At 42.5% G+C, this 22,561-nt stretch overlaps 1 protein-coding gene across 5 annotated transcripts in view; it reads right to left on the reverse strand.

The window, feature by feature from the left end:
- The window catches only part of PTPRT (protein tyrosine phosphatase receptor type T), a 465,371-nt gene that overhangs the window by 150,064 nt on the left and 292,746 nt on the right, over positions 1 to 22,561 (reverse strand). For all 5 annotated transcript variants that reach the window (XM_021535473.3, XM_021535470.3, XM_021535472.3 and 2 more), the window contains exons 8-9: positions 12,701 to 12,997; positions 11,346 to 11,455 (exon numbers count right to left, since the gene is read on the reverse strand). In XM_021535473.3, coding sequence (XP_021391148.1) covers positions 11,346 to 11,455; positions 12,701 to 12,997 — 407 coding nt within the window. The remainder of the gene's footprint in view (positions 1 to 11,345; positions 11,456 to 12,700; positions 12,998 to 22,561) is intronic.

Here is a 22,561-nt window from a genome sequence, read left to right on the forward strand (position 1 = left end):
AATGTGGGAGTTTGAACTGGGAATTAAATTCTGTCAAGACATGACCAGACAAGACCTTCCTTGCAGGGATCTCAAAAAGAAAATCCTTCATTGCCTCAGGACTCTTCTTCACAGCATCTTCTTTTTTCCAGCTTGAGAAGAGAGGGGAGAGGAGCTCCATCCAAGAGGACAGCACATTTAGAAGATGCTGGCTGGGTTCTCTTTCCTGTCAGACTGCAACTCCTTTGATCACCACCTGGTCATCACCACTGCTGGCTTTGTCATCCATCCAAGCCTGGGCATCTTTCTCCTAAAGCACCACTCACTGGATGACTGGGAAAACAAAACAGGGTTGGCTGATGCTGCTACACTCAAATTCTGATTTCAAGGTGATTTATGCTCCTTTCCTCCTTGGTTTGCAGGGATGGGAGGGGAAGGCAGAAGCTCTTTGTGTGCTTGGAGCCAAACAAGGAATTAACTTGCCCAGCAGAGTGTGTGCTCTGGAGTGCAGGAACATCAGGGGGACAATCCATTTCATGGCTCCATGAAGCTGACTGAAACATGATTACACAGCAAGCCAGGGTCTCCTCTGAGGCTCCCCAGCTGCCTGTGCTTCCTAGGAACAATTATTACTGCAGGTGACTTCAGATTGCAGCTGGGATGGACTTAGGTTCAATCTTATCAGGGAGTTTCAGACCTTTTGGGCTAGAGGACTAAAGTTAATTGCAGCAAGTATGGCACAAAGGGAATAATTTGAAGGAAGTTATCTTCCAATGGCAGGGAAGAGTTGGTGAACAGGTTAGTGAACAATCCTGATCCTTCTTCAGTGCTGGAAAAGTAAAGAGCTGAAGAATGTATTTTATGACCAGACGAATAAGGACATTTTCCATCTTAAAACTCACTTTAAGCCAGGCAATTATTGCACTTACATCCTTCCCCAGCCCACTGATTTTCACCCAGGAAATGGGAGGAACCAAAGGCCTTTCATTTTTCCATTCTTGTGCTACTTCTTTTGGGATAAGGTTAAGACAGAGTTAATCAGCATTTGCAAGTTATATTTAAGGCTGGCAACATGTGAAAGACTAAAAGCCCTGCAGAATAAAATCCTTTAATTGAGTCACAGCACAAGCACAGCATGGCTGGTAGGAGTATAAAAAGCCAGAGCACAGCTATTCATTAGGAATGAATATGGAAGTTCACCTAGGGAAACCCCAGGAATAAAAGAGGCCCATTGGCTCCCTGGCCTATTTACTGAGAGCCACGTAAACAGGGGGCAATTAAACCTGGATACAAACACAGGCAGCACAGCCAAGGCAGGACAGAACATGGTCCTGCAGCCAGTCTTGACCAGGACCAGGGACAGCAGGGCTGAGAAGTCTCTTCTACCCTCCTTTTGCACAGACTCTTTCTTCCTCTTCATATTTCCTTGTGTTGCTACAGCTTTTTGTTTTTTATAAACAAAGCCAAGTTTAGTGTCTGTGAGAAAAGGAGGAAGAATGGACTAGGTAGCAAAGCAATTGGGAGTGCCTCAGTAATGTATTCAGGCTATTAAGGATTTCATTAGGTTTACTAAAAGGTCATTAACGATAAAATATCTTTTTATTTTACCTACTTTCTAAACATTATAGTCTATTCTGCCATTCAAGCTTGCACCCCACTGACATTAATTAGCATGCTATATATTAAGGAGAGCTTTTAATGAGCTGTTATTTCATATGATTTTATTGGAGAGCCTCATTGTTCAGCTTAATAGCAGAAAATGACAACTATAGAAATTGCTTTGATAGGGCTGCAGCATTGAGGTGGTTATTCAATCTCCATGCTTGTTCCTCAGTTATTCCTTGATGCTGAAAGCTCTGCCTAAAATCCTTCATTGTGGTTTGCCATGATAGACTGGGAAAGCTGTGGGCAAGGAACAGACCCCAAACCACAGAGTGGGGTGTGAGCAGCATCACACACAGCTGCTGGGTCTGCTGTACTGCAGAAAGCAGCAGCAGCAAGGCCCACGTGTGTACAAAATGGTTTGGCCACATTTATAGATGAAATATCAGTTTTAGCTCTTATTGTAGCTGACAATTGTGAGATGGTGTCGTTTCAGTCACTTGAATCTTAAGATACGTTTTTGCATTTATTCTCCAAGTGTCTGCCTCACAGAATGGTTTGGGTTGGAAGGGACCTTAAAGACCATCCCAGTTCAACCCCCTGCCACCTTCCACTAGGCCAGCTTGCTCCAAGCCTCATCCAAGCTCACCCTAAGTCACTTTTCCCAAATTCAGAGCAAAGCAGGTGAATTGAGAACAAAAGGAAAAGTTGTTCTCCCTGTGCTAAAGCCTTCATTCTTCTGAAAGTCATCTCACTTTCAGTGCCAGCAATCTCACCTGGACAGCAGGGAGAGCAGGATCAGGGAAAAGCAGTAATCGGCTGGGAAAAAGGGGAAGGAGAAAGGAGGCAGGGGACTCAAAGTGACAGAAAGTGATGAATGAGCAGGAAACAGAAAACTAAACCCAAACCCATCCTGCCCACTGGATGGCAGGATCATAAAGACTGGCTCTAAGACACAAACACAAGGGACAGCAGCAAGGTGAATTTCCCAAAAGGAGCCGTGCACACCCATACTGCTGAAGGTGATGCAAAGATCACCTTGCCTGGCTTCTCCCCTTTACAAAGCTCCTCAGTGGCATCCATTAACAGGATGAAACTACCACCACACCTGAACTATCCAGCTGTATGTATTTTCTAAATTAAACAATACTGAAGATGAAACAGAAGAAAAAAAAACCCCAACAATCTAGGAAGAAAGTGCAAACGTGCATCTGCAGTTTGCTTTCAACTTAGCTAACTGCTACATTTTGGTAAACAAAATACTGCAAGATGTGAAAATGGAGTTGTTTAAGAGGTTTATAGTATTCTAACTGCACAGGTACACTGCCACGTGAAAAGATGAGATAGGAGAAATGGGATTAAGGATCAGCTGTTCTCCTGAATGAGCAGTACAGGGAAGAAAGAAAGACTGAAATTGTCCTTTTTTTCTGGGAAAAAAAAACATTGGAAAGCAGAAAGACAAGATGCTGATGTATCTAGAAAAGGATGTTTTAAAATTAAACTTCATTACAAGAAAAAATAAGTTGAAGTTTTTTCAGTTTTTATCATCTAGTTTGGCTTAGAAAAAGCGCAATGTGCACACTAAAATAATTCAACTCCTAAAAAAAAGTGTTGCTGTAACCAAATATCTTCTCATTTGCATAGGATTTATATCACTGCATGTCTATTGCCTTCAAAAGAACAATAAAAAGGTAATCAAAGAAATTGTTGTGCTCAAGGGACCACATTATGCATTTATTTCTGAAAAGCTTGATCAAGCAATTTTTTTTTAAAACAGTTGATTCATTCTATTTATAACACAAGTATGCTACTTACCTGGAGGTTGTCATACATTTGAAAAACCCTGACATCTCAGTTTCTCAGAAAAACCCTCTCATTTTCTTCCTAAGATGTTACTGGAAACCACAGGATTTTAAAAAGCATCATTAACAAATGCTCCCAAGTTAAGCACATCTTGCAAGTAACAGCAAATGAGTAACACACAATTAAGAATTCTATATAATTTGAAGAAGTTTGTTCAAAAGCTCTTTGTGGTGCTTATTCAGAAAAGCATCCCTAATTAGGAAAACATTTAAACATTCCCTAAGTTTAAGGCTGTGCTAAAGTAACTGGGACAGGGAGGAGAGGAACAGGAGCAATAATAAACTGGTGCTCTGTTGGGACTACCTAAAATCAGAGGCCAGACAAAATTAAGGGATAAAAAGCAGTTATAATTATTAAAGGGCCTTCAGGTACATTTTGGGCAGATGAAGCCCCCCAGGGGTTACACCCAAAAATGGACCACAGGTCACACATTTTCACACTTTTGTATGTTTGGTCCATTTGCATATTTGGGGTTAATGTTCCAATTCCAGCTTCAGGTAATGAAGGTATTTACCCCAAATTTGCTCCTCCTAACTCACTTTTGTTTCCATCTCTGGGGCCTGAGGCAGTGAGGTGTCCTTGATTGCCAGGCCTGGAGAGGAATTGTTGTGTCTGCCTAAAATGGGAAAGCAGCAGCTCACACTGAATGTGGAGTTTAGAGTTCTACACTAAAGAACTGCAGGGTTACAAATGTATGGAAAATAGAAAAGCCAAAATCCTAAGGCATCAATACACAGGCTCTTTCCAACAAGGAGTAATCCCTGAGTAAACCCCCAGCCTGCATCCAGAGCATCCTCCAGCATTAGCTGGAGAGGCAGGAGCAGCCAAGCAGAGCCAGCACCCTGGGACGTGCCAGGCAGACAGAGCCCAGCCTAACTCTATCAGCTCCTAAAACAACAGCTCCACAGCACCTTAAATGACACAGCTCAGACTAACTCCAGTCCTGCCATGGCATCTGTTGTTTCCAAATATGATGGGGAAGGAAAAACATCCTGTTCCACCAGAGCAACAGCTGCATGTGCTGCCCTTTGTGTTATAGCACACAGGCAAATTGTGCTTTTCTTGCAGAGTCAGAGAAGCCACCTTGACTGAAAATCCTGGGTGTGGCAGGAGGGTCACTCAAGCACCTACTCATATTCTGTGCTGACAGGGGAGCTTATAAACCCTATTAATTTATTACAATTGATTAAACAGCATTGGGGGAGGGAGGGGAGGAGATCTCTGTGGGGTGCCACTGGTTGTGGGGTGGGGGGAAAGATATTTCCTGTGACCTTGTGATGCTCAAGTTTCACTGGAAAGCTGTCTGACTGAGCCCTGCCTTGTTCTAGGAACAGAGCCACAGGATCTGTGACTAACACAGCATCCCAAGCTACTGAGAGAGCGAGCAATGCTCTCTCAGTAGGAGAAGGATTTATCACCCTTCTCAGTTGCCAAGAAATGATAATAAATCAGTGCAATCAGCACCGTTCATTTCCCATATTCTGGCCTGAATCTTTATTAAGTGGAGCCCAGAACACTGGCAGCGTTTAACCAACCTGTTCACCAAGTGCTCAGTAAATACTACAGTCAGCAGGCATAAAAGAAACAATTTCTCTTCAGCCAGCCCAGCCCTGTTCCAGGGCCCTTAGAGCCATAAACTCCAGATCTAATTGAGCTGGGTAGATGTGAACAGCTCTCCTTACACATCACTGAGAGGGTGACACAGCCTCGGTAGGGCTGCAGAGCTTCAGACTTGAACAGATGATACATGGCCACACACTTCCATTGCTAGTTTAGATTATTCAAGAAGTCTAATTCAATGCAGCACAGATACAATAAACCCTTTATTCATGATATAATCAACTTTCATGGACTCTGGACAAACAAGAGACTAAGTCTTATAAATCCAGTGTCAGAGGCAAATAGCATTAGTGCTGCAGATGAACAGGGAATAATTCCCAACAATGTCCCAGCAGATGAGTGGGAAAGCCAGGACCCAATACCCCATCTTTAATTGCTCACTGCCTGCATTTTGAACCCTTGACAGGGTCTCCAGGATGTTCTGCTCACGTTCAGCTAAATGCAGCCCCAGCTGTGCGTGGCACAGCGAGTTTAGGAGAAAAGCTCCATCCCAGGAGTCTCCTGCATCCATGGAATGCAACTGAGAGGCTGTAACATGATTGATTTTCATGGGAACATCCTAAGCCACTTCTCACTGAAGGCAATTTCCGACAATTGTCATCTTTCCGCTATTTCAATGGTGGAGCTTTATACAAATCAGTTGCAAGATTTTGTGGTTGTTGCTTTCCTTCTTGTGGGAGCCATTTTTCACCTTTCGAAACCAAAAAAAGCCCCCAAACCCTTTAAATAAACAAAAAAGTGACTAAGCCAAGCCGAGTTCCCAAACCTTGCAGCTTTTTCTGAGGAAACCTTTTTTCTTGCAACACCTTTTAGCAGAAAATATTTTATCTAAAAAAAAAAACCAAACTGGTTTCCTGAAAATAAAAGGACTATGAATAGAAATGGATGCATATCCCTGAATAGCTATCACACCAGATAATCCTGCTTTTTGATATAATAAGCATGCACTTTCAGGGGTCATGGGTGGAAGAAATTTGTTTCCACCCTTTTATAAATACATGCAATGCATCCCACAAATATTGACCTCATGCAAGACACTCTAAAGAGGCAGTTTGCCTGTAATAACCTCTCCTGCATTGCAAAGGGAGTGAGGTGATGGAGAAGAAATGGCATATTGGCAACTGGAGAGATGAAGAAGGGCAGACTGCAATTTTACATGGTAACTAAGAGGATCTGTAGCCTCTGAAGTGCAATTTAAACTCAAATCTACTGGGATTAAATGTACTAGGCTCCAAGCATCCCATTAAAGAGCTGAAATCATGTATGAAAGTCCCTTGTATTATTATTCCTGGCATCAAAATAGAGATTTACAGCGTTTCAGAGACAGTGACTGACAAAACTAGCTAGTTAGAAGCTGTAAATACATCCTTATTTTTCCACAAAACCAGCAGGGATTTAAGAATCCTAAAGATGAGGACATAAGTGATTACAGGACTGCACTTTATAATGTTTAAAAAGACAATTTGCTGTTTCAACATTGCCCTTAGGCATGGCTCACTGAAAGGATTTCAGCAGTCTAGGGAGCCATTTGTCCAGCCAAGAAGCTGAATATTTGGGATCCAACCTTTAAATGCTGCTAGGATTGAAATATCCCTAAAAATGCCTTCCCCCAAGCAATGTGACAAGTACTTCAGACAGCAATGATAGGTGGGTTTCTCTTTCTTTCTTCCTGTTTGAGGGTGAAATATTCTAAAAACTAACAATTCTGAGAACCAGAATACACACAAAAATGTATTCACAAAGGCAAAAGCCAGCATCACTTACAGAGTGCACCTGAAAGCTCTCAGCTGCCCAAAACAGCAAAATTAAAATATAAATATGTTTTGTTTACTTAAATTTTTTAGATGCAAGTTTACACAAAACAAACATCTAAGACAATCTCATGTCATCTAAAACCAGAAGAATTTTAGTGCCAAAGCTGGTCCATGACCTTAAATTAGATTGCTTGCCCTTGCAGCCCAATGACAGTGTAAGTCTGTTTGATGGAAGTTTGACTTTACAGACACTTAGGAAAAAATAAATTAAAGGGAATAATAAATCTTTGTTGCATGTCTTTGTACACAAAGGCTTTGAAGCTGATCTCCCACATGGTGTGAGGACAATGAGCAGAATTTGATTATTAGGAATTTTAAAGCAGAACAGCTTTTCAGGACTGGTTTAAAAAAAAAATGTAAAATAAAAATTTCAACAAGTTGTGGTGCTTTCAGTCTGCCAGGACACTGATTGTGGGGCAGGATTACTGAGACATTACTGAATTGTGCCACTCACAGGCTGCTCCCAAACACAACAAGGACAATACCAGAGCCCTCTTCCGTGAGTGTCACATGCAGAACCATCTGAGTGGGGCATTTTCCCCAGACCAAGGACCAGCAAAGCCCAGCTCTGCTGCCAGCTGGGTTTCTGAGCACAGATTGCTCTGCCTGTCTCCTGTGGGTACCGACACACCTTGAAGCTACCTGAGGACCTGTTGGAGGCTTTAAGCTTTTCTCTGTTGCTTCCAACAGCAGCTGTGCATCTCCCTGGCTCTCCTGATGGACAGACAGACTGACACCTCCTGTCTCTCTACAAACCTGTGAGCATTGCTGGGCTCCCTCCTGATACCTCAGGTTTTAGCTTTTCTGTTTTTCAGATTCTGTGCTGCTTTAGTGTCTGGCTTCACATTATGGGGTGGTGAGCTCTCTGCACAGAGCAGGGAGACAAAACAATTCCTTCTCCAGCTGGGCACCAAGGACAATGATCCAAATCTCAGCCCAGGAGCACAAACACCGTGGGTTGGAGAGAGAAAAACAAGCAGGATGGGACTGCCTGGGCTGAAGCTGGAATGGGACAATGAACTCCAAGGTGCCAATGGAGCAGAACTGATCCCAGGGAGAGCCCCAGGAGTGCTCGTGCATTTTGGGACCATTTTGGTTCATCTTGGGTGCAGCCCTGGCTGGGCTCTGGTGCTGCCCAAGGTGGATCCATTGTGGCCTTTTAATAAATCCCTGCTTTATTCTTTAGCTCTGTCCAGTCCCTGTTCTAGGGCAGCCTGCACAAGGCATCAGCCCAGCACCCAAAATTATCTGTTCCATCCTCCCTTTCTACCCAGCTCATATCCCAATCTTTCCAGCATTGATGAACTGATTTGTAATTCCCAGAGCTTTCCAAGTTGTCTTGAACAAGAGGTTTCTGTTCCCCAGAAAGAGACTGCAATTAGAGAAGGATCTAGAAAAAGGTCCCTCTGTTTAAAAATCCAGCTGTTTCTGTACCCAGTGAAACAATTAATTCTGGAACTGAACACAGAGGGGGTTAAACCACTTTTAAGTGCAACACTCTTGCTTTGTTAAAAGGCAGCAATAGCATTTTGAAGGAAAAATACCCATCAGAAGAGACTTGCAGAAGTCAAAAAGGCTCATGAAGGTCCTCCCATTCTGTTTAGACTCTTAAGAAGTATTCAGTCATTATGAAATTAGTGCTTCTGGCTGCCAAAAGACTTGCTGAAGGTTGTGCTGCTGAATCCCAGCCCAGTTGGCACCCAAGCAGGGGATATGAAAACTGCAACAGCAATTTGGGTTATAGGGACATCTGGCAGGGAGCTGCAAGAATGATTAGGGACCTGAGAAGAAAATCAGTCCCAAAGGGAAGCAAGTGGGATGTAAGTAGAATAGACAGCATGATTATTTTGAAGCGTTTTAGAAGCTTATAACATTTTTTTTTTAACCAGAATTAGAGGGAAAATACAATATCCAGATACAATGAATCAGATGGTGATGGTGAGGAGGGAACTATTACTTAGGAGGAGAAGGTGGAGTTTTATTTGTTTTTATTAGGAGGGTTTGTGCCCAGAGGGGATTGTGAGACTCTCAGTGGCACAATTCTTATGTGTGAATTTAGTCTGCTGCCTCCAGGTGTAATGCAGGACCTGACATCACTAACTCAAGTTCATAAAGTGATAATACTTAATAAATACTTCACAGGTTCTTTTTTCTTTAATAAATGCTCACAGGCCTTTGTGGTTTTTTTTTTCTCCCTAATAACAGAAACAAAATTGCAGGGCTTCCAGAGAGCTGCAAATTCACTGAAAGATCATTGAATCTCCCAGAATGGAGCAGAATTCCCAGTGACACCAGTGCCAGTGTACAGGAATTGTGTGGATCCCATCTGTGTGGATCCCCCTGTTCCAAATGAAGAAAACCACCCAGAGAGTGCCCTGGCCACCTCTCCAGGTTGAGCAACTGCTCTCCTGTGTTTTTATCTCCAGCTGATGGACTTGTCTCAGGCTTCCATGGAGAGTGGAAAGCTTCTGTGGGAATTTTCATAAGGAAGGAGGGACAGGAATAGACAACATTTTCATTGTGACAACCTCCAGCACTCTGGTTCTCACGGTGTTTCTAGCAGTCAGATGTTCATCCTTTTGGAGGTGAGGGGGAGTAGGAAAAGGAGGAAGAGTTTGAATTCACCTTGACTTCTCTTTGTCTCCAGCTGCCATATATGCAGAGATTCATTATCAGAAAAGAAAAATTTGTTTGTGCCTCTGCTGAGACTCAAGCAATGATATGACTTCAGGGGCAAAGGCACTGTCATGATGCATCACAACCCTGCAGGCATTAAAGTGTCTCAAGCAGCTGCTCTGCCAGAAAAGCTACTCACATTGCTGAAGTCCTTTCAACAAGCTGAGCCCAAGGCAATATTTTAGTAAGAAACTGCTTCTTTAAAAATTAAAAGGAGTTATTTTTGCATCATTTGCATCATTTGACTTGGGTAATTTTAAATATGTTCTGTTATAGGTCACCCGTGTTGCCAGAAAAAAATGAACTGTAGCACTCTGTTCAGATTAATTCCTTTAAAACACATCCAGGTTTATTGCCTAATTCCTTACACAGATACCCTCAAAGACCATAAAATGACAAAGCTTTGTTCTATTTTAGCACTGACAGATGATTTGCACCCGCACACATTTCTGTAAGTGTCTCAACAGTGACCAACAATGACTGCAGACTTAGTCAAGGATTTCAGCCTGGCTGAAATGACACTAAATTAGCAAGAGGAAATTCTGTTCATTTGTTTAGTGTTGCTGTGTCAAGCTCAGTCTGGCTTTTGTGAGCCAAATAATGACCTAAAAGTGAATTTACAAGAGAAAGTTTCATCCGTTGCTCATACTGTACTGTAAGATCTCAGTGATGCTAAACCTGCTTCCTTTTTCCCACTGGACTGGGACAGAGAGAGCCAGCGCTAGTAAGGACATCTGGAAGTGACACATCACAGGACATCCTGTCCCAAATGAGAGGATGGATAGGAAGAGGAAAGGGACAGAACCTCATTGGCAGTGGCAGAGCTGCATTTTGCACCTTTTCTAAAGAGAGTTTGTACAAAAAGCACAAAAGAGAGAGTGAAAGACTGGTTCTCTCTGTCAGAAAATGCTGCACAAGCCACAGTGAGAGGTTTTATGTCACCATAAAACCAAAATTATTTTTACTTTCTCTAATCTTACAGAGGTAAATACTGAACCCAAATACCGGGTTCAGCCACTATTGCTGCACCACTTTCTGCTATTTAATCCAAGTGCCCTTACCTTCTCTTGTAGGACTGTATTTCATTTCACATGATCCCCTAAAGAGTCCCTCCTCTCACATTCCTGTTCCACAAATTTGGGTGTACATGACATTAGGGAGAGTTTCAACAGGAGCACATGACAGCAGTAACACTTCCTTACCTTCCCAAGAAACACCAGCTCTGATAAACTCTATAAGCACATTTAATTATTTATTTCTCTTCCAGCATAGGATGGTCAGTGATCACCCCATAACCTGCTCTACTTTGTCATCAGAGAAATTGTTGGGATGAACAAATATTACCACTGAAATATTCAAAAAGAGATAAGAGTTGATTATCAGCTTTCTGCTGATATTATAAGGAAGTGCTGTGACTGGTGGAAGGCAAAGAGGAATCAATTACATTGTGTAGGTATAAAACCTTGCAGTGTTTTACCTCAAGAAGAAAAAAAAAAAAAAAAAAGAAAGAAAACAGACCTTGGAGCTACTGCAGAAGGAAGCAGAGCACCTGAGACATGGGGAAATGTGTGTGGCTCTCAATTTGCCACAAATATTGGAAAGAAAGTTTTCTCTTTTCTGAACTGGGAATTTTTTTCAGTGGTAGCAACAGACTATCTTGAAAATTCTTATCTATTTTAATCAATCTTCTTTTAGCACCTGCTGTGATGTCTCTGAGCTCAGGATTGGCTTAAACACACATGAAAAGGACCCTGTGGCATGTATTCCTTGACAACAATCTGTTCTGCTCACCTCATAGAGTGTAATGATGCCATTTGTCTCATTTGGAGGCTTCCACTGAACATAGATCTTCTCTTCAAAAGGTCCTCCTTGGATAGATTCCAAAGGAACGGGTCCAGGAACTGCAGGGGGAAAAAAAGGCCAACAAAGTATATTAAAAACTCCACCAACTCCAGCTGCACACAGGAGACACCAAAAGGCCATCAGACAGGAAGCAGAGTGTTAAAAATAAATAAATAAAATTAAAAATTAAAATCCCTCAAGGCACTACCATTACCAAGCTACTATCAGCGTGAAAGGCTTATTTTTCAACTTTTGGTTCAAATAACAATACCCTAATGTAACCATTAAGTGACAAATAAAATCAGAATCCATGAAAATATGATGCTAATTTTAGTATGATTTTATTCCAGTACAGCAGAGCAGCAGCAGGGAATTTGATTTGTCCTTCTCCACCCACAACAGCAGAGCTCTCCACCTAAACTGCCAGACTGCACCTTGGCATGGAGATGCTAAGGGGCTGCACACCTTTATCAACAGGAAAGATTGATTTGCTTAGTAAAGTAACAATGCAAGATTTATATTTCATTACAGCTACAAGGCCAGCTCAAAAAAATTCCACCTACTGCAGCAAAATGTTAATGCCGTGGGAGATAACCAACTAAATGCACTCCCAAGCCTTGCTGATAAAAGCCCTTCTCATTTTTCTGAAATATTTGCCATCCTTTTGTGTCTCCCCATGTGATATATGGGCCTGGAGGAGCCACTTTCAGCTGAGAGAAACTTAGGACAGCAACTTCTACATCCCAGGCAGAGGAATTTATTCCTTGGTCTGAAATAGCTCAGGTGGGGTTATAATGCTTTGAAGCTTTCCATCAATTCCTCTAGAAAACTGTTCTTTTATATCCATGGCCGTTCTTTTATACCACAATTAACTTTACTTCTGAGATCTCTGTAAAATGGGATGTTCAGAAGATCACTTTTAAGAAAAGCTACACTCTGGAAAAGAAGGAACTATACATTTCTTTTGGAATGCCTTCTTCTGTGTGAAGGCACAAGAAAAATCAATAAATACCAGGATTGCATTCGCCCATATGACAAAGGGAGCTGCTAGGTGGTTCAGAACACAAAGAATTAAACCTACAGCTCTTTAACAGCTTCTCAGACTGGTGTCTGTCATGCCCCAAGCACTTCAGGGACCTTCATCCTTTCAAGAACCTGGCTGTGAAATGGAAACCATTTAAACCTACAAGTTTTACACTCAGAAAGCTGCACCAGCCTTGTGGGACAGAAGGTTATGGTGTTATTTACAACCTGAAGACGAGTGATCCCTCCCAACCCAGCCAACCAACCCCACCACAACTCACCATCCTCCTCAGTCTGCACCACCAGTTCCTCGCTTTCCATTTTGCCCTCGGGGTTGGAGAGAGCCAACCTCAGCCTGATGGTCATGAAGGGCCGGAGCCCCCGCAGGGTGTAGTGGGAAGAAGTTTGGATGAGCTCCTCCGCCTCGAATTTCTGCTGGTTGAAGACGTACTGGTAGTGCACGGTGAGGTTGTAGCTGTGGCAGCGCGTCACGGCGTAGCCGAAGGGCTCCCACTGCAGCGTCAGCTGCCGCGAGCGGATGTCCACCACCTCCACGTTCTGCGGCCCGTGCACGGGGTCTGGGGAGCAGGAGGAGAAACAGAAACACAATTTGATGTTTCATCGAGGCAGCCACCCATGAACGTGCTTCCTTCTGTGTGTGGAGTGTCCCAGCGCTCCACGGCTCTGCTTTGCTGTATGTGGGAAAATGCCGATCGCTTGGTTTTTAAAAATGTTAAAAGTTTAATAATAATAAAATGGATATAAAAATAGTAATACAATTAGAGTAATGAAGTTTAGAGTTAGGACAATTACAAGGCAATAAAAGGCAAAGAATTATGGACATCCGGAAGCTGTAGGACACTAAGTCACAAAAAGCATGTTTTGTGAACAAAGGAATAACCTTAAACCAATACACTTGTTGCATATTCATATATCCTTCATGGTTATGCATACATTCTATTCAAAACAAGAAACTCTGTGTGTTGTATGCCAACTGTTTCCTTTAATCCCCATGGCATCTTCGACTCTGAGCAAGGCCTGAAGAAATTAGCTTCTTCTGATAAGAAAAACATAAATTCCTCTTCTTTGGAAGATTTAGGTGTTCCTCGAAGCAAGTATCTCATTCCTAAAAAAAAAAAAAACTTCCCCCACATACACAGTCTCTATTTTAACATTATGTTGGAACCTAAAACTATATTTAACACACTACTTAAGAGAATTAATACAGCATAACTTTCTAACATTACACATATAATATTCATTGTAATATTTGCAAAAAGCCAACCATAATATACACATTTTTTACACTGTACAATGTATAAAGTGGTTGGGAAATGAACATTGGATCCACAGCTGCATTCTGGCTCCTGAGTTTCACATGGAAATTTCCTGTCATGAGGCCCTGAACAGTTGTCATGCTCCTGATTCCTGTGAAATCTCACTGAGTCCAACACAGGCAACAGGATCCTGTTGCAGAAAGGTAGAAAAACCATAAAGAAAGGCTTCATAAAATCAAGCCTGCTCTCCTAGAGTCAGTGGCTGGCCTTGTCAAAGCTAACATTTTGCAAGTTCCCATGTGAAAGCAATCCTGGTGTGAGCAGTTCGTTAACAACATACACCTGTATTAACTGTTTTTATACTGTTAGATAGAAAAATGAAAACTATCTCTCACAAACAACTTTTCCTGCACATACACACTGAGAGTTTGAGCGACTAATCAATACAGAAAAACTTCTTACTAATCAATAAAGTAATTGGCAAGAAAGCCACTGACTAAGTGGAGTCACACATGAGGTCTGTAAAACTGGATAAAAAGGAGTTATGTGAATAAAGAATGGGCTTTTTCCACCATGAAGAAAATGAAGTCTGTGTGATTTATTCCAATAGGATTCCATCCCATAAGGGGTGGAGGAGTTGTGTTTTCTTCATTCTTACAAAGAAAAAAAAAATAAAAATAGTAGTAGCTATTAAAACTTAAAAATAATAGATGGTCTACTTGACAGTGCTTAACGACCTTGGTGAGTGCAGCCCTAAATGATGCAAACACACAGGAAATGGCCCCTGGGGAAGGAATGAAATCAGGTTTCTCAGCTTTGAATTCAGCTCCATGGCCCCTACACCCTCCAGACCCACTCTGCTCACAATGAAGCCACGGAGTGAAAGAATCAAGACTGAGGGATCAGCTGCTGGATTTCCAACATCCCAGTGTCCCCTCACCTGCTGAACTCCTGGATGTTCTGACAATGGGGTGTGCAGGCAGATCCTGCCACTCCCGAGTGTGTTTTCTGAGTCCTCTCAAGCCGGTGCCTGTAAAACTTTAATTTCAGATCATCTCCATGCCTTGGTCCCATTAAAGTTTCTTTGCTCTTTATTATTCTTTCTACAGTATCTGGCTGAGGTAAACTTTGAATATTCATGTGGAGGAATCATTTTCACCTGCTGTTCCTTAATTTATTTTTAACAGCCTAACTCAAATGCTCTGACTACACTGTGCCCTTTATATAAAATATAGATGCATGTGCCACTAGACATGTAGATATAAAGGATGAAGGATGACTGAGTAAAATCAGTGTTTGAGATAAGTCAGACCATAAAAATTCTACAGATGTTAGAGTTTGTTTATCTGACATTTCTTCAACTTGCATTTGCTCTTTTGCTCAATATATATCTGAACAAGGTAATCAGAAAATACATAATTTTGCATAAAGTTTCTTAATTTATAGAACAATTCAGAGTTCTTCCCTCTCCTCATAGTCTCTCAAGACTTCAACCTACAAAAAAAATGTTTTCATGTGAACAAAAAAGTTGGAAGGATTCCTGAATACCAGTCACACCTCTTTGAGAGATAATTAAAGTGTAAAAAAACCCTTCTAGTAATTCTTGAAAGTAACGCACGCACCAGCCATCCTGACTTCAATCTACTCATGCATAAGCAGAAAATACATTTTAACAACCTGCACATTCTGTATTACTGCTAAAAATCCCCTAAGGACTGGCAATGGGAAAGTATTTGCATCTTTTTATAGATATTCACATGTGCAGACACTTTGGAAATGGGATGGATATTAAAAGACCAGGGGTCTAAACTAGCAAATGTTTTTGGTTTTCCTATAAGTCATGCCAATCCCTCAGCATCCAGAAAACACCTCTTAAAAGTGAGTCTTAAACTCTGTGTGTCAAACAAAAAAAAAAGATTAATTTAGGAATTAGGAAATTTTTATGCATGACTGCACACATATATACTTAGCATGAGGTGCTAAGCATTCATTTTCTATAAATCCCTGGAATATATGTTTCTGCAGATGAGTTGTACAGATAAATTAGGTCAACAAAAGAATGGTTTTCTGAAAATATTCAGCTTCTGAAACAGCAAAGGTAATCCCAAGCCTCATTCCAAGATGCATCCAAAGGAAAGAAAAGCAAAAGACAATGCAGATATTTGCCCTGCTGAAGTCTGCATTACACCAAGCACTCACCTGCAGAGACCAACTCAGAATGTGGCTGAGACGAGGCAAAAACATTTCACAGAAATGCAATAATGCAGCTGAAAATGGCAATTCACCACCATGTTAATGTTATACTGCCTCTATTTTATTTTTTAAATTACAATTATTGGCTTTAAATCAGTCATGCTGTGGAGTGAATCAGCAATTAGAGGGTCTTTGGTTAATGGATGTCAGATCATCCATTAACCAAAGAAAAGAACAATCTGATCATCACCTCACCAAGAACAATCTGATCATCACCTCACCAAGTAATCTGCCCAAAACTGTGTTAGGGAAGATTTCCTGCAACTTTAAGCTTCCTTTCTCATCCTGTCCACATTTGCCCTTTCCTTCCCTACCCCAAACTCTAATTCTGCAACCAGCTTCTAATTCTGCTCAAAACTTTGCTGTAAATGCTGTAAACTCCATCACACACATGGATTTTTACACAGACTCTGGATTGAGTAAGCAGCCTGTGAAGCACAGGTGAGTTTGGTTACAGACCAGGAAGGTAAAATCCATAGTGCAGACCCCACTACACCACATTGTACCCAAGAATCATCTGTTCTCAGGCTGGCAGTCCTAAACCAGGTCTCAAATACCCATGTCCTGAGGCATCCCTGCCTGCAAGTGTGGAGACAGACATCTGGTGGCCATCTAGATCTTTAAGTAGAGGGGGAATAAATAAGTAAAAAATTTAAGTTTCAGAGAGGGAGAAAGCAAACTGGAAATAAATCAACAAATAGAAACTGGCCTTAGAAGGCTTTATATTCTTTCCAGTTTTCTTTTGTTTTCAATTTCCTTTTTTCCTGAATACTGAGACTATATAATTTTGAAAATGTTTTGCTGTTACCATGCTGATTTCCTCCACAGCAGAAGCTATTGAAACCTCCTTTTCCAGGATGAGATTTTGTATTGTTGTTTTTAAAGAGCAGTGGTCCTACTGTCCTCTCTGTATAATTCCTTCTGTCTGATATCTCTGTGGGTATTCAGTCTCAAAAGGTCTCTAGCACCTATTCCTGGGACTTGCCTAATATCACCTTTTTCATGTTTTATTCCAAAAGATAAAGAAAATTTATAATTCATGTACAATTCTCTGGTAGTGTTGATATATGAAACTGGACAAATGTTTCATTTCTGTATTCTTGAAATGATAGCTTCCAAATAATGCAAGAAAATATCTGAAAAGTAGTAACTTTGCTCTTGGCTAGTGGAATAAAAGCTGCTAATACATATTTCAGCTTTAACTATACAAAGATATCCACCAAAGCAAGATAGAAACAGACCAGCCTAATGTGAATACCTAAGATATCAGATATTGGTGTAAACTGTGTACCCTGAAGTAACATTTTCTATGTGCCCTAAGACCTTGGAGAAAAAAAAAAAAAAAAAGAGAAAATTTTTAAGAAGCTTAGACAATAAAACAGCTGCCACAGATCTGAAACGAGTCTTGAACCCATGCAAGGAAAATTGCAGTCTCTGGGATTTCACCATGCAAATGCTGTATTTTTATTTCAGCCTGGCTGAACCATTAATTACATTTTGAACGTTCACATCAAAGTCAAGGACCGAAGAGCGTTTTTTAATACCTCATCACCCACTGATGCTTTGCTACCTTTCATTACTCTGGTGGGCTGCAGCAAGCACTCAGCAGCCAGGAATCCTTCTGGAATCCTTGGGATGTGTGAGTCTGGAGGGGTCTGGAGCTCAAGTCCTATGAGGAATGACTGAGAGCTGGGAAGGGGCCCAGCTGGAGAAAAGGGGTTCAGGAGGGACCTTGTGGCTCTCACAGCTCCTGACAGGAGGGGACAGCCCCAGGTCGGGCTGTGCTCCAGGAACAGGGACAGGAGGAGAGGGAACGGCCCCAGGCTGGGCCAGAGGATGTTAAAATTGGATATGAGGAAAAATTCTTCACAGAAAGGATGGTCAGATGTTGGAACAGGCTGCCCAGGGAACTCTTAGAGTCACAGCCACTGGAGGAATTCAAATGTAAAGCACTTGGAGACATGGTTTAATAGGGGGCTTGGCAGTGCTGGGCCAACACTTGGACTCGATCTTAAAGAGCTTTCCAACCAAAATGATTTGATGATTCTAGTGGCCTGAATGAAACAAACTCTCCAGTGAACCATCAGTGGAATCTGTGTTCTCAGTCCATTGTTGAGCAAACAATGTCCAGAGACTGCTTTTTCTGCCATCAAAATTCCACAGAAAAGCTGACTTTTAAGCCAGTGTTGCTCATTCCTTACTGAGTGTCACAGAGCTCATTTTGTTCTCGGCCATCCTCTCTCTCAAGGTGAGGCATGGAAGAGAAAAGGGTGGTTTAGATTATCAATAACAATTGTCAGAGCTCTGTAACCCTCCAGCAGGGGAAGAACAGAGAGGAAAGGAAGCCATGGAGGGACACTGGGGTTTGAACACAGAGGAATGAAGTTAAACACAGACAATCAGCTGCTGCCCCAGGGTTAAGTACCTGCTGCAGGAGCCTAATTGCAAGAAATTGCTGCTGTCAGTAAAGACACGACAGAGAGTGGAGATGTCCCTCCTCATCTGGGGCCCTGTGCCCGTGTCCCCTGACCCTGTGGAAGGCAGCAGGCAGAGTTTATTAGCAGTGCACTGATTAAATTCTGTTTCCGAGCTGCAGGTTACAGGGACTGAGAAATCACAAAGGGAAGAAAAAGGAGCGTGGCACGAGCAGCAGCTTTGTGTGAATCCTGAACTGGTGCTTCCAGATACAGAAAGAGAGGAAACAGGTTTAACTGTGAATTCTTTCTTCCCCTCTGCACACCCACACTGAGGTCATCACCCCAACCAGCACAGGCCACCCCAATCTGGGGTACTGAATCTGGGCATCCCAGTAAAGTCCCCAGCCCTTCCTCTAGGCAGACTGGGAGGAGATAAGGAGAAAATTTGGTGCACTGGTAGCTGGTAACACCAGCAAAACCTGTGTTCTCCCAACTACAAGCACGGTACAGCCTCCCTCTGGAGCCCAGGAAAAATTTACATTCATTTTTATTTACAAAATATAAATTTAGTAGCATCACAGAGTGGTGGAGAAGTGCACAGAATATTTCACTCCCACAACAAATTGAAACAGTGGCCATTTTTCAAGCAACAGCCACAAAATTCATAACCACAGAATCTCTGAAAGGCTTGGGTTGGCAGGGACTTTGAGATAATCCCATTCCAACACCCCTGCCATGAGCAGGGACAGCTTCCTGTGGAGCAGGGTGCTGCAAGCCCCCCCAGCCTGGCCTGGAAGCAGCAGTTAGAAGGTTTCCTTTGTGTTTTCCAAAGACAGCATTCTTGGTCTGTGGATGGAAAACCAAACTAAAATGTGTCCAACAATGATTTTATTCAGGGTGCTAGATAAAAGCTGAAGCCTTCTTTCTCTCCCCTTTATTCCCTATCCCTCATCTTCCTCCCTTAATTTCCACAGGATGAAAAAAGTCTAGAGAAACACACCTACTATAGAAAATGCAGCAAAGCAAAGAGAGCAAAAATAAGCCAGAGGTTTACCTTAAATGCAAAATTCACAGGTGTGTGGTGGCTTGGGGTAAACTCAGCCCCTCCACAGCGTGTGCTGCTCATCTCATCAAAGAAATCCTGCCCCAAACACCTTCCCCAGCCTTGACCCAGCACAGACATGAGTGATGGACAGCTCTGTCCATCCCTCGAGTGCAAAGTGTGCTCAGCTGCTGCCCATCACATTGCAATGCCTCTGAGCCAAAATGTGGGATAAACACCTTTTCACACATGGCAGATGAAAACACTGATCAAACAGATTTCACCAGTCTTGCAGTGCTGTGAAAGTGTTTTGGCTTTGCCCTCTCTGAAGAAAGAACATCTCCCTAATATTTGGATCTAAATTTGCTTTCCTTTAAACCACTTCAGATATCATCACTGGTCCGAAGGAGGTGCAGACAGAGCTGAAAGTAGCAATTATACAGAAAGGGGTGTTCTGAAAGATTTGCAACAGAGAAAAGAGAAGAAAGGAGTGAGACTGACACAATGAAATCACCAGACAACAAACAAATTGTTTCTGAGGCCTTCAATCACTGCAGCCCAAACCATGTACAAAGAAATAGGTGTCATTACAGCCGATAAACTAAACCAGGCTCCTTCAGGTCATTCTCTGAGCAATAAAGAAGGAGGAATGCTGCCACACTATTATAAAATAAATAAAAAATAAGTTGGATAATGGAGTCTGTGGTTAGGTAAGCCAGGGACCAAACTTTTTCCACAACTAACATTATAATTTTAATTCAGTTAACTGCAAACCCTCTTCATTTTTTTTTTTTAATTGATCTGGTTTTGTTTCATTTGCAAATTTTACTTAGAGCTCTGCACTGAAAGACACCCAAGATTTGAAAATATATATATAAAGGAATATCTATATAAAAATATTAAAATATATACAAAAATGAAAATATATACTGAAAAGGGAAATGTATGTTGATACATTACAAATGTATATTGAAACATTCCAAATCCCATAAAACATCCTCTAATCTCAGGCTCCTACTTTGCTAAACAGAACCAAACAAAACAAGTTTAAAACACCCCAAATGTCCATAAATGGATCCCAGATCTAGCTGGACCCCTCCATTTGTTCCAAAATGTGCCTGTCACACCCCCAGACCAAATGCAGGGGCTGGCCAGGGGCAGAGTGGAAGCAGAGGATGAGAGCAGGACCTGAGCTGCCAGCACAGCCTCCCCAGCACTGCTACAGCCAGAGCTGAGCTGCCAAAGCTCCACTTGTAAACAACTTCAAGATAATTAAGCACTGCTTTTTAAAAAAAGGTTTATTAGCATCTATTTAAAGGAATTTTTTTTCATTATATTATGAAATGGCAAAATGAGAGCTTGCTTTCTTTTATACCCCAAACCTGTTGTGCCTTAACACACTTAAAAAATAACAATTTAAAAGAACAATAAAGGGTAATTACTGATTTTATTAAAAGTATCTATCATGGATACACATAGCAGTGACATTCCATGGCTGGGAACAAAATGTACATTACTGAGCATTTTGATGATTAAATATAACAGCTTAATTAAATATGCTAATGAAAGTGAGATTAGAAAGCAGGTAAACCACTGTTTTTTTGCCAAAGAAAAGTAAAAAATCCAATTTTACAAATTTATTTCATTATGCTTCAATAAAATATTTATTTTAAATGTTTGTTATACTAACATGTACGTGCATTTATTTTTATTATCTCTTCCTCTGTGTGCTTTGCCACTATCCTCAAATGGACTAAGTGGAGGAGACTCAGAGTAACACAGAAGCTAGATCCTGACAAAACATAAATTATCTCTATAAAAATAAATAAGGTAATCAAAATAGTGAGTAAAAGAGAGGCTTCCTCTACACAGGCATGGGGCTGTTCAATTATTCTGAGCAGCAGAAAAAAAGCATTCTTTCTTAAGGTATGTTTTCTCTCATTTATAACTGTGGGTTCTTTTAATGTCTGTGCAACCTGCAAGAGAAATTATCAGTATAACTTCAGAATTATATTCCTCAACAAGAAATACTTAAAAAAATTAAAATATTCCTGGTTCTGCTTGTTGATCTGGCAGAAGGAGCTTCTAAAGTGATGAAACAGTGACTTTGAGAGCACTACTGGAAGAACCAAATTGTCCTAAACCTCTGAGCTCTTGACAGCACATCAAGGGAGGTGATCCAGCCCTGAGGACGCCTCTGGGTGCTGTGCCCAGCCCTGGGGACACCTCTGGGTGCTGTGTCCAGCCCTGGGGACACCTCTGGGTGCTGTGCCCAGCCCTGGGGACGCCTCTGGGTGCTGTGCCCAGCCCTGGGGACACCTCTGGGTGCTGTGTCCAGCTCTGGGGACACCTCTGGGTGCTGTGTTCAGCTCTGGCTCCTCAGCACAGCAGGGCCAGGAGCTCCTGGAGCTGGGCAAGGGCCTGGAGCATCTCTGTGCCCAGGAAAGGCTGAGGGAGCTGGGGCTGCTCAGCCTGGAGAGAGTCCCAAGGAGAGGGGCCTCAGCCCTGGGTGTCCCAGTCTGTCTGTCCCAGTCTGTCTGTCCCAGTCTGTCTGTCCCAGTCCATCCCAGTCTGTCCCAGTCTGTCCCAGTCTGTCTGTCCCAGTCTGTCTGTCTGTCCCAGTCTGTCCCTGTCTGTCTGTCCCAGTCCATCCCAGTCCATCCCAGTCTGTCCCAGTCTGTCCCTCTCTGTCTGTCCCAGTCTGTCCCAGTCCATCCCAGTCTGTCCCAGTCTGTCCCTCTCTGTCTGTCCCAGTCTGTCCCTGTCTGTCCCAGTCCATCCCAGTCTGTCCCAGTCTGTCCCTGTCTGTCCCAGTCTGTCCCAGTCCATCCCAGTCCATCCCAGTCCATCCCAGTCTGTCCCAGTCTGTCCCTGTCTGTCTGTCCCAGCCTGTCTCAGTCTGTCTGTCCCAGTCCATCCCAGTCCATCCCAGTCTGTCCCAGTGTGTCCCAGTGTGTCCCAGTCTGTCCCTGTGTGCAGCACTCAGAGCAGCCCCAGGCTCTGCTCCAGCCCCAGCGATGGCCCCGGAGCCCCGGGCAGGGCTGAGCCCAGCAATTCCCTGCCCAGGAGGCAGAACTGCTGCCCTGGGCAGGGCCAGCCCTGGCAGAGCCCAGAGGGGCTGTGGGGTCTCCTCCTGGGATGTTCCAGAGCCTC

This window comes from Lonchura striata, chromosome 17 (genome assembly GCF_046129695.1).
Source record: "Lonchura striata isolate bLonStr1 chromosome 17, bLonStr1.mat, whole genome shotgun sequence".
NCBI classification, from domain to species: Eukaryota; Metazoa; Chordata; class Aves; order Passeriformes; family Estrildidae; genus Lonchura; species Lonchura striata.